Raw genomic sequence first — 18532 nt, forward strand, 5'->3', positions numbered from 1 at the left:
CCTCAGGGCCCACCAACAGGCCAGGTTTTATGTATTACCTTGGGACATGCAGACTAGAATACTGCAATCACTGAGCAGCAAATGATATCACCTGTCATGTATTTCAGTTATCTTGCAAACCTGGCCTGTTAGTGGGCCCTGAGGACAGGGTTGATGACCACTGTTCTAGATCAGCCATTCTCAACCAGGGTCCTCTGGAACCCTAGGTTCCTCCAGAGTTTTCCAGGGAGTCCTTGAGCTGTAGCTGATTGACATGACGGTGCATTCATAGTTCCTCTGGGCTATTACTACTAGGCAAAGCCAGCAACATGATCCAATTATCTTTTTAGCTGTCTGTAAGGGTTGCAGTTTTCCTATTGCCCATCAATGTAAGAGACATTTTTGCCATTGACACTTGATGAACTTGCTTTAGTAAGGGTTCCTCAAGTCCTGAAGATTATTTTAGGGGTTCCTCTGGGGTAAAAAGGTTTAGAAAGGCTGTTCTAGATCCTCAAGTTGCATTCTTCTCAACATAAAGGGGTGTGTCGACCCAGGAACTCATGTGCAGAGATCTCACCAATATAGTTTCCAAGAGATACAGAAAACGGCCAAATGGTTTAACTCTCTAGCATCTACCAAAAACTGAAATATGACCTTTAAAAGAATCTTTACTTGAATAAAAGTAATTTAGCTGTTTGTTCCCTCACATCCCCCCTTCCAACTTAACATCTAGTGAGCAACTAAACAACGTAAAGTAAAAGTGCTCATTCTGCTTAAATCAGGGTTAATGAACTTGGAAATTCTCTGAAAAGTTGGCCATATCCAAGACAATTGGACTCTTTCCGGACATGCACTCTACATAAAATCTTCCCATCTGGTGGCTGGGCCGAGCATTCAGTTCTACTGATGTTTTGACTACAACTCCAATTCCAAAAAACTTGGGATGCTGCGTAAAATCTACATAAAAACAGAATGCAATGATTTGCATATCTCAAAAACCCAGATTATATTCACTTCAATAGAAAACACATCAAATATGTAAACTGAGAAAATGGACCATTTTAAGAAAAAAGAAAGTAATTGTGAAATTGTTGGCAAGAACACAACTCAAAAAAAAATGGTGTGGTGCTATGTTTAGCATGGTGTAACATCCTCTCTTCTTTTACAACATTCTGTAAACATTTGAGAGAAACGAGTCTTGTTTGTCATATATTTGTTTCAAGATATGCCAAATATATTCATTTGGTGAAAGCTCTGGACTGCAGGCAGGCCAGTTAAGCACCTGGACTCTTCTACTACGAGGCCATGCTGTTGTTATATATGCAGCATGCGATTTTCTGAAATATGCAAGGTGAAAAGGAAGTCATCTAGATAGGAGAAGATGCTGCTCTAAAACCTGGATATATCTTTCAGCATGGATGCTGCCTTTACTTATGTGCAAGCTGCCCATTCCATATGCTCTAATGCCCCTCCATACCATCAGAGATGCCAGCTTTTGAACTGAGCGCAGATAACAAGCCGGAAGATCCGTCTCCTCTTTAGTCTGGAGGATGTGGCGCCCATGGATGCTAAATAGAAAGTCACATTTTGATTAGCCTGACACACAGAACAGTTTTCCACTTTGCAACAGACCATTTTAAATGAGCCTTGGCCTAGAGAAGACGGTGGCGTTTCTGGATCATGTTCAGATATGGCTTCTGAAATATGCAAGGTGAAAAGGAAGTAATCTAGATAGGAGCAGATGCTGCTCTAAAACCTGGATATATCTTTCAGCATGGATGCTGCCTTTACTTATGTGCAAGCTGCCCATTCCATATGCTCTAATGCCCATCCATACCATCAGAGATGCCAGCTTTTGAACTGAGCGCAGATAACAAGCCGGAAGGTCCGTCTCCTCTTTAGTCTGGAGGACGCGCCGCCCATGGACGTAAATAGAAAGTCAAATTTTGATTAGTCTGACCACAGAACAGTTTTCCAGTTTGCAACAGACCATTTTAAATGAGCCTTGGCCTAGAGAAGATGGTGGCGTTTCTGGATCATGTTCAGATATGGCTTCTAATTTGCATGATGGAGCTTTACTTTGTATTTTTGGATGGCACAGCAAACGGGGTTCACAGACAGTGATTTCTGGAAGTATTCCTGCGCCTGTACATACCTGTCATACCTGTTTGCATGCAGTGCCGTATGAGGGCCTGAAAGTCACAGGCATCCTATAATGCGTTTCGGCCTTATCCCTTGCACATAGAGAATTATCCAGATTCTCTGAATCTTTTTATGATATCATGTACTGTAATTGATAAGATATTTAAAGTCTTTGCAATTTTATGTTGAGGAGCATCATTCTGAAATTGTTTGACAATTTGTAGACACTGTTTTTTACAGATTGGTTAACCTCCGCCCATCTTTACTTCTGAGAGACTCTGACTCTCTAAGATGCTGTTTTTATACCCACTCTTGTTACTTGTTACCTGTTGCCAATTAACTTAATTAGTAGAAAAATGTTCATCCAGCTTTTCCTTGTTAGTACCACTTTTCCAGCTCTTTATTGTGTCCCAACTTTCTGGGGACGTGTTTTCTATTTTCTGTTGTGGATAAAATACGGGTTCATGAGAGTTGCAAATCATTGTATTCTGTTTTTATGTAGATTTTACACAACGCCCCAACTTCTGGAATTGGGGGTTGTACGAAATGAATGTATCTGACCTGTAAATTGATGTCGGCATTTTATTTTTATTAATTGGTCGCATTGGTAGTGCAACTAAAGGAGGCCAGTGAAGCAACAGGAGATCAGAGTGATCTCTCTAGCAGCTATAAAGTGGACCCACACAAGTTCAAAAGTTCCATTAACTTTGCATCAAACGATGATCGTCCTTAATTAGCTTCAATGGGAAAACATCTTATATAAAATGTGCATGTATTTTGATCTTTGCTTCCTAAAGTGAAGCTAATTATGTGAAAGTTCTGTATATTGCATAATTGGTGCTGACGTGAACAGATATTGCTGAATTGTCACAAAGTTAAAGGAAGGTGGATGTTTTGAGGGCGCAAAGGATAATTAACCCAAGAACAAAAATGTAATATATTACATTAGCAGCTGTATTAGCAGCTGTATTAGCTTTCTTTTTTCAACCTCTTGGTGCCGGCCGCACGCAAATATGCGGCCTCTCGGCAGGTGGTTCTCAGTACCGAGCGGCCGCATATTTGCGTGCATTAATGCAAATACCACTGTGCCAAGAGCGTGTGCCCTGGGGCCCTGTTTTTATCAGGATTTTGGCTCCAAAGCACAAGTCTCTACCTCGTTCCTGTCCTTGCTAGAACACTGCCCCTCCTGCTAAGGCTATACCCTCCGCAATATTGTGCCCCACTCCATGCCAGAGGCCTCCACATTCCTGGCCGTTGACCTTTATACGGTATCCCCAAGGAAGCAATGTCCACACATACAATGGTGTGAAAAAGTGTTTGCCCCCTTCCTCATTTCCTGTTCCTTTGCATGTTTGTCACACTTAAGTGTTTCGGAACATCAAACCAATTTAAACAATAGTCAAGGACAACACAAGTAAACACAAAATGCAATTTGTAAATGAAGGTGTTTATTATTAAAGGTGAAAAAAAATCCAAACCATCATGGCCCTGTGTGAAAAAGTGATTGCCCCCCTTGTTAAAACATACTATAACTGTGGTTGTCCACACCTGAGTTCAATTTCTCTAGCCACACCCAGGCCTGATTATTGCCACACCTGTTCACAATCAAGGCATCACTTAAATAGGAGCTGCTTGACACAGTAAGGTCCACCAGAAGATCCTTAAAAGCTACACATCATGCCGAGACCCAAAGAAATTCAGGAACAATTGAGAAAGAAAGTAATTGAGATCTATCAGTCTGGAAAGGGTTATAAAGCCATTTCCAAAGCTTTGGGAATCCAGCGAACCACAGTGAGAGCCATTATCCACAAATGGCGAAGACATGGAACAGTGGTGAACCTTCCCAGGAGTGGCCGGCCACCCAAAATTACCCCAAGAGCGCAGCGACGACTCATCCAAGAGGTCACAAAAGACCCCACAACAACGTCCAAGGAACTGCAGGCCTCACTTGCCTCAGTTAAGGTCAGCGTTCATGCCTCCACCATCAGGAAAAGACTGGGCAAAAATGGCCTGCATGGCAGAGTTCCAAGGAGAAAACCACTGCTGAGCAAAAAGAACATCAAAGCTCGTCTCAATTTCTCCACAACACATCTTGATGATCCCCAAGACTTTTGGGACAACATTCTGTGGACCGATGAGACAAAAGTGGAACTCTTTGGAAGGTGTGTGTCCAAGTATATCTGGCGTAGAAGGAACACTGCATTTCATAAAAAGAACATTATACCAACAGTAAAATGTGGTGGTGGTAGTGTGATGGTCTGGGGCTGTTTTGCTGCTTCAGGACCTGGAAGACTTGCCGTGATAAAAGGAACTATGAATTCTGCTGTCTACCAAGAGATCCTGAAGGAGAATGTCCGACCATCTGTTCGTGTACTCAAGCTGAAACGAACTTGGGTTCTGCAGCAGGACAATGATCCTAAACACACCAGCAAGTCCACCACCGAATGGCTGAAGAAAAACAAAATGAAGACTTTGGAGTGGCCTAGCCAAAGTCCTGACCTGAATCCTATTGAGATGTTGTGGTATGACCTTAAAAAGGCCGTTCATGCTCGAAAACCCTCTAATGTAACTGAATTAGGACAATTCTGCAAAGATGAGTGGGCCAAAATTCCTCCAGGACGCTGTAAAAGCCTCATTGCACGTTATCGCAAACACTTGGTTGCAGTTGTTGCTGCTAAGGGTGGCCCAACCAGTTATTAGGTTTAGGGGGCAATCACTTTTTCACACAGGGCCATGATGGTTTGGATTTTTTTTCACCTTTAATAATAAACACCTTCATTTACAAATTGCATTTTGTGTTTACTTGTGTTGTCCTTGACTATTGTTTAAATTGGTTTGATGTTCCGAAACACTTAAGTGTGACAAACATGCAAAGGAACAGGAAATGAGGAAGGGGGCAAACACTTTTTCACACCACTGTAGATAGGGTTGCTGCACTTTACGGGTGGTACTTAGGAACTGGCATAAACAGTCACATCACATCATGATAAACTGTACATTCCAGAGTTACTTGACATTGTCAATCACATTTAGTGGACGGTCTGCGGCAGTCACATGTGAAAGCATAATGCAGCATTTTTAAGCAGCCATCTTCCCTCTAACATGCAGATCAATTGAGGACACGCTGCCAGTGCAGGGAGCCAATATGTGCATTTATTTTTCTTCCTTGACATGAAGCAGATCGTGCACCTAATGTGAAAGGTCCACTTTTTGAGTGAGTCCTCTTTCTGAAATGTAGCATAAACACTTAGGCCACGTACACACGCGGGGACTGTTCGGCCAACTTTGTCCGCTGAACAGTGTTTCGGCGGACAGTCCGCCCGTGTGTGGGCTTTCAGCGGACAGTTTCAGCGAACAGTCCGCTGAACAAGGTTTTTCGGAAATTCCGAAACTTTGTTTCAGCGAACAGTCCCCTCGTGTGTAGGCTTGTTCGTCAAACTAAGTTCCGCGCATGCTCAGAAAGGATTTACACGCCGAAAGTTATAATGCAGTGTATAGGACGTCGTATTTTTCGTCCCGTCGTACGTGCCGTTCACGTCATCGCGCACGGTTTCAGCAAACTGTTCGTTCGTCGTGTGTGGCCATGTCCGTCCATGCTAATTTTGAGCGGACTGTTTGCTGAAACTGTTTGACGGACAAAGTTGGCCGAACAGTCCCCGCGTGTGTACGCGGCCTCAGAAACAAATGTAGGGGGGATAGTTACATCGAATACTCACCTTTACCCCAGCACCCACCTGCAGTGCCCAGGTGAGTGTGATGTAATTTCCCTTTAAGCAAGATCTGATAATCCACTTGTCTCCCAAGGCACAGTTATAAATGGCATGGTAGATAAGTGGTTAAATCAAGCTTATGGCTGCTACAGCTGTGAGTTTGGTGCCAGCTTTAATGGCCAATGAAGGGCTCTCCGATAAAAGTGATCCAGGTGGCTCTAGAGCAGGGATATGCAATTAGCGGACCTCCAGCTGCTGCAAAACTACAAGTCCCATGATACCTCTGCCTCTGGGTGTCATGCTTGTGGCTGTCAGAGTCTCGCTATGCCTCATGGGACTTCTAGTTCTGTAACAGCTGGAGGTCTGCTAATTGAATATCCCTGCTTTAGAGGCTACAATTTGGTTGGTTGTTAGAGGCTACCTTTTTTATACACAGCTGTGTGCTGTCTTTTGCCTCCCACAGGCCGGCACAGGATCAGGGGGCGCAAGGTCAAAGGTTAAAGTGGTTGTAAAGGGCTAAAGGCACATTCTATCCATGAAGGTAAAATACCTTCTGTGTGCTGCTCCTCCCAGCCTCACTCTATTACTCACCTGAGCTCCCTCTCAATCCAGCTATGTGCATGAGAGCCTCGGCTGTCCCGGGACTCTCTCTCCTCATTGGAGAGGGAGTCCCGGGACAGCCGCTGCTGTCAGTCACAGCCAGTGAGCCAATGAGGAGAGAGTGGGGGCAGGGCTAAGCCACGGTTCTGTGTCTTATGGTTGCATAGAGCAGGGCTCAGGAGCGAGCACGCACCAGTGGCCCCATAGCAGGGGACCGGAGAAGAGGACACACCACTGCTAAAAGGTCCAGCTATGACTGTATTCAAAATAAGTCAGGGTGACAAGCCAAAGAGTAGTCTACATGTTTTGGGGGGCCGAAAAGCACCCTCTTCAGAGTCTGATAAAAAAAACAATGAATTAACTAGAAGTGAACTGGACCTAGAGTGCCTGTTCACACCAGAACACAGTGTGGGCAATCCGCATTGTGTGTACATTTCCCCGAACCACATTCAAAACGCATTGCAGTTGCAATCTGCAGCAGGTGTCATTGAGTTAACGACATCCCCCAAATGCAGTTTGCAAAAGCAGTGCCTTTGCCTGCACCGGATTGCATTGCACAGAAGTCCCATGCCATCCGGTTGCACTGCGCTTTTGTAAAATAATGCCTGCACTACTTCTGCTGTGGTCCAGTGTGATTCAGCCCATTGAAAATGAATGGGCTCAAATCGCACTACATGTGCAATTCCTGGAGTGAGCCGGCCCTTAAAGGCTTATGCCGTGTACAAACGAACAAATTGTCCGGCGGACTTAGTCCGGCAAACAATCCGGCAAACAGTCCGCCGGACTTTCTAACGAACGAACTTGGCCACACACGGACACTCCGAAAGTCCGGCGATTTCTAACGCAATGACGTACAGCACGTATGACGGGACTAGAAAAAGGAAGTTCAATAGCCAGTAGCCAATAGCTTCCTTCTCGTACTTGCTTCTGAGCATGCGTCATTCTTAGTCCGCCGGACTAGAACACTGACGAACGTATTGTCCGCTGAAAGCCAAGTCCGGCCGACAAATTTTGAGTCAAAACTACTTTCTAAATCCGATGAAAAAGTCCGCTGGAGCCCACACACGATCGAATTGTCCGGTGTAATGCGGTCGTGTGTACCCAGCATTAGTTCACCTTTTTGTGTAAAAAATCAATGCACATATTCCCGCAGAAAAAAAACGATGCATTTATTATTTTTCCCCCTCGGGAGCCTGGTAGATCATGGGTGCAATGCCAGGCTCCTGCAGACTCTCGCTACAGCTGTTTGCCGTACCTCTCATATAGGCAGGCATTAGTGAAGAGCAGGAAGATCCATAATCTAGACATGTGCAATTCCTGTAGTGCTGAATTCTTCAAATTTTTTTCAATTTCCGAAATTCCAAATTTCCGAATTTTAAAATTTCCGTTTTTCGGAAATGGAAAAAATTCTAAATTTCAGAAATTCGGAGATTCCAAATTTCGGAAATTGTAAAATTCTAAATTTCGGAAATTCTAAAATTTTCAAATCTGAATTTTCAGATTTCCGAATTTCCAAAAAAAGCAAAAAAAGAATGAAACAAAAACGAACAAATTTTTGTCAGAGCACATGTCTACCATAAACGAAGAGATCACTCACCAGCACCCTCGCATTTCATTGAGAACTACTTAGCATGATGGAAGATAGTAGTACATTCATTTACAGCACGCTGATGTTTGGGCGGAGCCCCAGGGAAGGATTGGGGGGGGGGGGGGGGCTGCTGGAGCATGTTACACATTATACCCTATATATGTTGTAATGGTGTAACATGCTCCCAAAGATGAACTTCTCTTTTAATTGTATTTTTTCCAGTGTGAATACTTCCTGGAATCCATCTGCTGTTAGCTCAGGCATGCAGGCAGGAGGGTATGTTTAGCAGAGAAAGCCCCTCCTCCTATGAAGACTGCTGGGATGTATGACATCATTTTGGCCTAGGCCAGCAACCAGGAAGCAACTGAAGAAATGTAAAAAAAAAAAAAAAAAGATCTATAAAATAAGTAAATATAATACACCTTCCTATCTATTTACTAATGCTAGGAGCATAAGGATACAAAATGGTTCATGATCATTAAGAGAGTTTAGTGCCGCTTTAAAAACATTTTTTATAAAGTGTACAATGGTCAGTGCCGAGACAAGGTCATCCAGAGCCCAGGGCAAACATGCCAAACTGCACCCCCCACCCCCAAGGTGTGTGAGAATTATGCATCATCAAAAATCCCTCCCCCACAAAAATGAAGACTGAGCACTAATCTTTTTCGCCCCCTAAGCATAAATGCCCCCTCCTCCCAATGAAAATTTGCTCCCCTGCTGAAATCCTCCCTCCCAGCACAAATCTTAACCTCCCCAACCCCCAAATCCCCCCAATTCCAGTGCCCCCCCAAAAGAAAATCACTCCTCCTAGCACAAATTCTCTACCCCTTAAAATTGCCCCTCCCAATAACCCCACTGCAAATCCCCCCCTTCCAGCACAAAGTGCCCCAACCATCCCTCCTAGCACAAATCTTCTTCCCCCATTCCTCCTCCCCCTACATTTTAGCATACCTCGCAAATTTCCCCTCCTAAAACAATACTTACTCCCTGCTGCCCCCCAAATCCCCCTTTCCAACACAAATTCCCTCCCCCATTTTCCATGTGGTGCCCCCCCCCCACCTCACATGATACCACAGTGCCCAGGGCAGCCTTCCCTCCTGCCCACCCCTTGTCCCGGCCCTGACAATGGCTTCTAGAAGGGAAATTGAAATGACATGCAGTCAAATTCCAAGTACTCCTTGGGGCTCAACTGCTTCCTGCCGGCCGTATAGTGAAATCACAGACCGGCGGGAGCACTCTCATTCTGGGAGGACGTCATATGACGTCTCCCTATTCTTGCCGCAATTGGTGGTGTGTTGTGTTCTCTCGGATACAGAGCATCACCGATCACGGTAAAGAGTCTGTGACGCAGGCTCTTTACCATGTGATCGGCTGTGTCCAATCACAGCTGATCACAGTTTAAATAGGAAATGCTGGTTATCAGCATTCCTCAGCGGTGACATCTGCACTGATCATCAGTGCCCACCTGTGCTGCCAATCAGTCCCCGCCAGTGATGTCAATCAATGCCCATCAGTGATGCCTGTCAGTGCCTTGTCATCAGTGCCCATTAGTGCCACCTGAGAAGAGAAAAGAGCCGATAACCGGCTTGTGTTAAAGGGACATCACCTCTGGGGGAATCTAGAATGGAAAAGGACCTGGGGGTCCTAGTAGATGATCAGCTCAGCAATGGCATGCGATGCCAAGCTGCTGCTCACAAAGCAAACAGAATATTGGCATTAAAAGGGGATCAACTCCAGAGATAAAACGATAATTCTCCCGCTTTACAAAACTCTGGTCCGGCTGCACCTGGAGTATACTGTCCAGTTCTGGGCACCAGTCCTCAGGAAGGATGTACTGGAAATGAAGCGAGTACAAAGAAGGGCAACAAAGCTAATAAAGGGTCTGGAGGACATTAGTTATGAGGAAAGGTTGCGATCACTGAACTTATTCTCTCTGGAGAAGAGAGGCTTGAGAGGGGATATGATTTCAATTTATAAATACCGTACTGGTGACCCCACAATAGGGAGAAATCTTTTTTTGCGGAATGGAGTTTAACAAGACACGTGGCCACTCATTAAAATTAGAAGAAAAGAGGTTTAACCTTAAACTACGTAGAGGGTTCTTTACTGTAAGCCCTTGTACACACAGTCGGACATTCCGACAACAAAATCCGTTGGATTTTGTCCAAAACTTTTGTTGCATACACACAGTCGGACAAAGTTGTCGGAAAATCCGATCGTACGTAACGTGATGACGTTATTTCGTTACAACAGGACTACGTTCAGGCTAGTAGCCAATAGCTTTGGTCTAGGAATTTGATCTGAGCATGCGCGGCACTTTGTCCGATGGGAATTCTCTACACATGATCGGACAAAGTCCGATCGGATCATGTTGTTGGAAAGTTTTATAGCCCAGCTCTAAAACTTTGTCCGTCGGATATTCTGACAGAAACAGTCCGATGGAGCCCACACACAGTCGGATTATCCGACAACGCGGTCCGATCAGACATTTTCCGTCAGAATGTCCGACCGTGTGTACAAGGGCTAAGAGCGGCAAGGATGTGGAATTCCTTTCCACAGGCGGTGGTTTCAGTTGGGGGGGGGGGGGGGGTGGATAATCAGATCTTGCTTAAAGGGAAATTACATCACACTCGCCTGGGCACCGCAACATACAGGGATATACAACGTAATAATAACATATAATCACACACATAGGTTGAACTTGATGGACTTGTGTCTTTTTTCAACCTCACCTACTATGTAACTGATAATCAGGGCACTGATTATCAGTGTTCTGATTATCAGTGCAATCTCACCAGTGCTGCCAATCAGTGCTTCCAATCTGTGCCTCCTCATCAGTGCCCATCAGTGCCACCTAGCCATGCCATCTATAAGTGCCCAAAAGTGCTGCCTATCATTGCCCAATATTAGGGCCACCTCATCAGCGCACATCTGTGAAGGAGAAAAATTACTTTTTTACAAAATTTTATAACAGAAACTAAGGCCGCGTACACACGGGCGGACTATCCGTCCAACTAAGTCCGTCAGACAATCCGACAGACAGTCCGTCCTACTTTCGAATGAACGGACTTGACCACACACGACGAACAGACAGTCCGCTGAAAGCTTGCGCGATGACGTGTACAGCACGTACGACGGGACTAGAAATACGACGTCCAATACACAGCAATGCAACCTTCGGCCGTGTAAATCCTTTCTGAGCATGCGCCATACTTGCCTACACACGAGCGGACTGTCCGCTGAAACCAAGTTTGGACGGACAATATTACGGAAATTCCGAAAGACTTAGTCCGCCAGACTGTCCGCTGAAAAAGTCCGCTGAAGCCCACACACGAGCGGATTGTCCGCTGAAACACGTTTCAGCGGACCAAGTCCGTCAGACAGTCCGCCCGTGTGTACGCGGCCTTAGAAAAACTTTTTTTTTAGCAAAATAAAAAAAACAAAACAGTGGTGATTATTTAACTACCACCAAAAAAAAAGCTCTATTTGTCTTAATTAAAAATGTAATTTGGGGTAGAGTATTGCATGACCGCGCAATTGTCATTCAAAGAGTGCGAGCGCTGAAAGCTGAAAATTTGGCCTGGGCAGGAAGGGGGTGAAAGTGCCCGGTAGGCAAGGGGTTAAATTACGATTTTTTTTTAAAAATAATTGCAAATATATTGTTGAGCAACAACGCACCCTGCACTGTGGAACAGGAACCCAAGAGCTTTGATGTAATGGTAAAACTGCTGCCAAAAAAAAAATGCAGATCCCAATCCATCCCAGTATAGCTTTGTACCAGTCAGGTATCGCTGGAGTCGGCTCAGCGGCAGAAGTTAGAAAACTGCAGTGAGGCTTAGAGAGTTGTAGCCGCAATTTATGCAAATTCATATGGTGGATGGGGAACAATGGTGATTGCAATACTTCCTTTACCTCCTCCCTTCCCCTACCATTGCCTTCCTCTCGCACCGTACAGCAGGGACCTCAAAGGTTTTAGGTTCTTTAGTCTTCACTAAACTACATTTCTTATGGCATTCAGCCGTCATTGACTATGCACAGCCCATTATTATCCTTGGTGTTTAAAGATCCATTTGTTCTGCGTGTTGTACAGCGGGGAGGAGAAGCAGCAACAGATCATACAATTTGTAGTTATGCAGTAATAAATGAGTAATGAAGCTTTTGTACCAGAGCTTATTGTGTAATGCAGAGAAAGAAGTGAGTAGCACAATGCCAGAGTAATTCACCTCGACTTTTGTATGAGATTTGTGGAATTTACGTGTGAAAAAGACCTCAGCGATCAACAATCCTGATTCTTCTAATAATTGGAGAAAAGTGCCCATCGGTCTCTAGAAAATTGAGTTTTTTTTCTTATTTTTGTGTGCATACATGTGTATAATGCCCCATACACACGGTTGGAAATTTCCGATGGAAAAAGTCCGATCGGATTATGTTGTCGGAAAATTCGATCGTGTGTGGGCTCTATCAGACTTTTTCTGTCGGTTTTTACTGACGCACAAAGTTTGAGAGCAGGGTCTAAAATGTTTCGACAACAAAATCCGATCGCAGATATTCCGATCGTGTGTAGACAATTCCGACGGACAAAGTGCCACGCGTGCTCAGAATAAACTAAGAGATGAAAGCTATTGGCTACTGACCCGTTTATAGTCCTCGACGTACGTGTTGTACGTCACCTCATTCAGAACGATCGGATTTTCTAACAACTTTGTGCGACCGTGTGTATGCAACACGAGTTTCAGCCAAAATCTGTTGGAAAAAATCTGACGGATTTTGTGGTCGGAATGTCCGACCCTGTGTATGGGGCATAAAGGAAATATGGGAGCTGCCATTTAGTAAGTCACTGATCTGGGATGAGTATGGAGATCCGGAGTTCCAAGACTTCACTGTGTCAGGACCAGGTCTCTACTTAGGCCAACATACAGTAGGTTGAGGTATAGGACATTAGAGGTGCCAGGGAGGTGCCCACCGCCAACCACAAATCATGTTCTTGACTGTCAGTGACAGAAGATTGTCCAGCTCCCTCCAGAACAATCTTGGGATGGGTATGGAGACACTTTACTGTGCCAAGGCTAGATCTCTTGATGGGGCATCAGGGGAACCAAGAACACCACTCACTGTCAACCCCAAATGATATTCTTAACTGTCAATAACGTTCCTGTGTATAATAAAAGACTGTTCAGCTGCCCTACAGAGAAAACTTGGGTTGGATATGGAAATCAACAGTCCCAACACTTCACTGTGTCAGGGCCAGATCTCCACTGAGCCAACATAACTCACAGCAGAAGGAATTAGTAGTGCCATTGATGGCATACTGTCAGTAGTCACTGATCTGGGATGAGTATGGAGATCAGGAGTCCAAAAACTTCACTGTGCCAGGACCAGGTCTCTACTTAGGCCAACAAACAGTAGGATAGGGCATTAGAGGTGCTAGGGAAAGCCCACCGCCAACCGCAAATCATGTTCTTGACTGTCAGCGACAGAAGACTGCCCACCTCCCTCCAGAACAATCTTGGGATGGGTATGGAGACACTTTACTGTGCCAAGGCTAGATCTCTTGATGGGACATCAGGGGAACCACGAACACCACTCACTGCCAACCCCAAATTATTCATATTCTTCTAATAATAGGAGAAAAATTCCCATCAGTTTTTAGAAAATTAACGTATTTTTTATTTTTGTGAGCATGGATGTGTGTAAAGGAAATATGGGAGCTGCCATTTAGTAAGTCACTGATCTGGGATGAGTATGGAGATTAGGAGTCCCAAAACTTCACTGTGTCAGGACCTGGTCTCTACTTAGGCCAACATACTGTAGGTCGGGGTATTAGGGGTGCCAGAGGAGGCACACCAGCAACCACAAATCATGCTCTTGATGGTCAGTGACAGATTCTCTTGTTTGGTGAAAGACCATCCACCTCCCTCCAAAACAATCTTGGGATGGGTATGGAGATGAGGAGTCCCAACACTTCACTGTATCAAGAGCAGATAGCCTGATAGGGCATCCTGATGAACCAGAAACGCCACACACTGCCAACCACAAATCATATTCTTGACTGTCAGCAAACACATTCCTGTGTATAATAAAAGGCTGTCCCGCTGCCATACAGAGCAAACTTTGGGTTGGATATGGAAAATCGAGAGTCCCAACACTTCATTGTGTCAGGGCCAGATCTCCACTGAGCCAACATAAGCCAGGGCAGGGGGCATCAGTAGTGCCACTGCTTTATGGATTTACCTGTGATAAAGATGAAGACTATGGCAATCAAAAATTCAGATTCTTCTAATAATAGGAGAAAAGTGTCTGTCGATTTCTAGAAAGTTTATTTTTATTTTTGTGAGCATAGATTTGTATAAAGGTAATATGGGAGCTACCACTAAGAAAGTCACAGTTCTGAAATGAGTATGTCAGGGCCAGATCTCTACTTGGCTAACATAGGTCGGGGCAATGGGCATTAGGGGTGCCACAGAAAGCACACTGTCTATCACAAATCCTGTACTTTACTGCCAGTAATACATTCCTGCGTATAGGAAAAAACTGTCCAATGCCCTCTAGAGTAAACTAGGCATGAGTATGGATATCAGGAGTCCCAACACTTCACTATATCAGGAGCAGATCTTTACTTGGCCAACATAGTTTGTGGCATGGGGCATTAGGGGTCAGCACACTGCTTATCACAAATGATGTTCTTGATTGCCAGTAACTCATTCCAATGTATAAAAAAAGACTGTACACTGCCCTCCAGAGTAAACTTGGCATGAGTATGGATATCAGGAGTTCCGACACGTCACTGTGTCAGGAGCAGATCTATAGTTCGCCAATATAGGCCAAGGCATCAGGGGTGCCAGGGACAGCACACCGACAACCACAAATCATGTTTTTGATCATCAGTATTCCATTCCCATGTATAATAAAAGACTGTCCAACTGCCCTCCGGAGTAAACTTGGGATGAGTATGGCGATCAGGAGTCTCAGCAGTTCACTGTGTCAGGGGCAGATCTCTACGTCAACATAGGCCAAGGCATACAGAATTATAGGTGCCAGGGACAGCACACTGCCAACCACAAATCATGTTCTTGGCTTTCAGTAACACATTCCCATGTATAATAAAAGACTGCTTCACTGACCTCCAGAGTAGTCTTGGGATGGGTATGGAGATCAGGAGTCCCAACACTTCACTGGGTCCAGGGCAGATTGCTATTTAGCCAACATAGAGCTGGGGGATAGAGCATCAGGGGTGCCAGGGACAGCACACTGCCAACCCCAGATCATGTTCTCGACTGACAGTAATACATTCCCATGTATAATAAAAAACACATCCACTGTCCTCCAGAGCAATTTTGTTGGGTCCTCGTTGTTGCTGCATCCATACAGTTTGTGTATTTTGGTTGGTGGTAGTTAAACTCACCACCCTGAGTCCACACACCTAGAACCAAACTGCTAGTACAGAATAGTTTCTTCCTGCCACCGTTTATAAGTGTACTGGTGAAGGGGAGCAAACTGTCTATCCTATTTCAGCCTCTCTACCCCAAGCCTCTGTATTGCTTGTACAACTGTAAAGTGTAAGCTTGTTAGTGTGCTACTAAGGCTAGCCACTGAACTGGGGTACAAAACTGTTAGCCTGGGGAAGAAAGAGAGGTATTTAAAATGGTCATCTTAGAGGAGCAGGAGTAATGTAAAACCTAACCTAGGTGTAACGTACCTCCAAAGGAGCCACTGACTTTCATTGTCTCATGCCCCCAAACTCAGTGCACACACAGCCAGGCACACAATATTGTTTTTTTGTCATTGGCTAAAAAAAAACAGTCTAAGTATGTCTTATGTATATTAATGACAGTGATTCGATGAACCACAGCGATATAAAAGTGTCAGCTGCCGCTTAAAAAGCAATAAATTGCCTAAAGTGGCAGTCTCAGCCTGGAAACGCCCCCCAATGTGTTTCGCTCCGCCCACTAGCGCTTACTCATGGGGATGGACCGCTCTCCTCACCCCTAGACAAAAATGAGCAGTTAACCCATCCCAGTCTTTGGAAGATATCACCCCCCAGCTTAGACTACAGCTGAGACCTTGATGACCTCTAAGCAGTGTCTCCAGCAGACTGTCCTGAGGGGCAGAGCCCCTTAGACAGGGGGCTCCTCCAGCAGGACTAGACCTAGGATACGCACACTCTGCGCAAGGCTTCAGACTATTTATGGTCCCCCTAGCCACCTACTGGACACACTTCCCCAATCTCCATAAATATTCATGCTGCCTTTCTATTCTTGCTCCCACTGTGATTCTAGAATTCTCTAGATTGTGTGGGGGGGGGGGTAGTCAACCAGACTATCAGACTGTTAAATGTTGAGCAGACTAGAATGGTCAACCCCTGCTCCACTGATTACAGAGGAGCTAAACTAAGTGTACCTAGCAATCTACACTAACTGGGAGGGTGCATAGGGAATAAGGAGGGGCATAATAAACAGTCAGCCTGGGAGGGGGGGGGGTTTCCAAACCACTGGCCTTTGGGGGGGGGGGGGTCAGAAAGTATATACCTAACACCAAGGAGGAGTCTTCAGGATTTTGCTACTCACAGCTCCCCCTTGCTTGTAAAAAGCATTTGTTTATATGTTTAGCTTTTGCAAAAGATTGCTGTGTATCTAATCCTGATTCCTGATCAAGAAAGGGTTCTAAAAAAAAGTTTAACACAATCTGAGCAAGATGGGTGGCTGGTTGTCTTCTAATAATATTGTCTGCTTTTTTTTTTTTTTTCCATAGAGCCATCGCTCACCCTACTCCACGAGGCCCAACATCAGATCCCCAACTACATGCAGAATCCCTACGACTTGCCAAGGAACAGCCACATCCCCAGCCACTACGACCTGCTCCCTGTCCGGCACAGCCCCTCGCATGGAACTTTCTGGGATAAGCAGATGGAAAAGCAATCTTTATAGAAGTTTGAGGACCGTGACGGAGAAATCTCTCATTCTGCAATACGCCCATTCAGTGGGGGGCCAGCGCCACTGGGCACATGCATGACGTCATTAGGAGACTCTCTTTTTTTATACACATAGGATGTATCTATAGGACAAGTCACTGTGTGTATATATCTATGTATATGTGTGTGTATTAATCAGCCTCGGAAGAGGTGCACAGGAAAAGAGGGGGCTATTCCAGGGGATGTTCACAAAGATGAGTCAACTGTGGAAGTAGCAGTTTACACACAAGAAAGGATAATTATTGTACATACGTGTATATAGTTCAGCTTTCTCTAAATAACTGTATATATGTCATTTCCAATAGGAGCCGATGTTCAGAGGGCAATACTTACAGGTTTATTTAACAAGACAGAGAGCAGTAACAACATGCAAAGCATGAGTAGCCATATTATGTCGGCCAAACATGGCTGCCAGTTGGGTTACTACACTTTGCACCCCATCAGTGCTCCCTGCACTGGGTTATCAGATAAAACGGTCAATATCTTAATGAATGGTAAATGCAATATTGCTTATATATTCATGAACATAAGCTGTATTTCAGAGCTGTTTGCCATTGCTTGTGGACACATAGGGGTGTAGCTGCATAAGTCATGGGTATTGCAGGTTAGCCACAGAAACATTCTCAGAGGACTGTATCTGGGTAGTTGGCTATCAGTTAGACAGCTGCGTCCTGCAGAAGGCAAAATTTTATATCTATCGAGATGGCCACACGTTCCGGATAGAGAGGAGGGAATTACACAATGGAAGCTCTTGGACAAGCGTTATGCCATCTAACTGCTCTTGTGACAAAAAAACATCACAAAAAAGACCAAATCAGCCTGTTCCATGCCGAACAGATGAACCTTGTTTACTGCTAATAAAATCAAGCTTTTTATCCTTCTCCTCATTTTCGTGGACTCTGTCATTGTGTTGGGATGTAAATAGGTCGCACGATGGACGGGAATAGTAGTGACCCTTTTTTCGGAAGCATTTACCTATGAAAAAATGGGGACAATGCAGTTCAGGAACAGGTGTGCAAACTATTATATAGCGTACCTTGCTGCTGTTTTCCTAGGAGGTGACTTTCGGTTTGCTAACTGTCCTGTATTAGAAGAAATGGCATTTTATATTCTTTAAAAATAATTTTCTTCAACCTGCAATACCCAAATAATGAAAAAGTAGTGCAGTGGAGCCTGAAACAGTACTTTATCCACTGCCAATGTTATAATAGTTGTCTTTATGCCATTAGCCCATAACCCACCTGCCTGAATCTCTTTTTCCCCTAATTTTGAAGGAGGAATGTTGTCAACCCTAATGGCTTTAATCTCTAAGGAGATGCTCAATGTTTTAAAAAAAAAAAAAATCGCTTGTAGACATAAAGACAAACACAAGTGAGCCATGGCCCTCTGGTAGGCTGCGGCCTCCTCCACTCAGGCTTCCAGACAACTACACATGCCCTAACTTGCCACAGTGCCCCTAGGTCCCATAAGAGCCCTCACCCCAGCTCCTGCATTGCCTCCTAACTTGCTGCAGCTCCTCCAGCCCTCCATAGTGCCACCAACCTC

At 44.7% G+C, this 18532-nt stretch overlaps 1 protein-coding gene across 4 annotated transcripts in view; it reads left to right on the forward strand.

Annotated features, from left to right (window-relative positions):
* LOC143958211 (multiple epidermal growth factor-like domains protein 11) overlaps window positions 1–17874 on the forward strand; it is a 970559-nt gene extending 952685 nt beyond the window's left edge. For all 4 annotated transcript variants that reach the window (XM_077467688.1, XM_077467691.1, XM_077467690.1 and 1 more), the window contains one exon: window positions 16768–17874. In XM_077467688.1, coding sequence (XP_077323814.1) covers window positions 16768–16943 — 176 coding nt within the window. In that variant the 3' untranslated portion in view covers window positions 16944–17874. The remainder of the gene's footprint in view (window positions 1–16767) is intronic.
* The last annotated feature ends 658 nt before the right edge of the window (window positions 17875–18532 follow it).

Source organism: Lithobates pipiens, unplaced genomic scaffold, assembly GCF_037356315.1.
Source record: "Lithobates pipiens isolate NorthernLeopardFrog02 unplaced genomic scaffold, aLitPip1_a1.2 Scaffold_6, whole genome shotgun sequence".
NCBI lineage: Eukaryota > Metazoa > Chordata > Amphibia > Anura > Ranidae > Lithobates > Lithobates pipiens.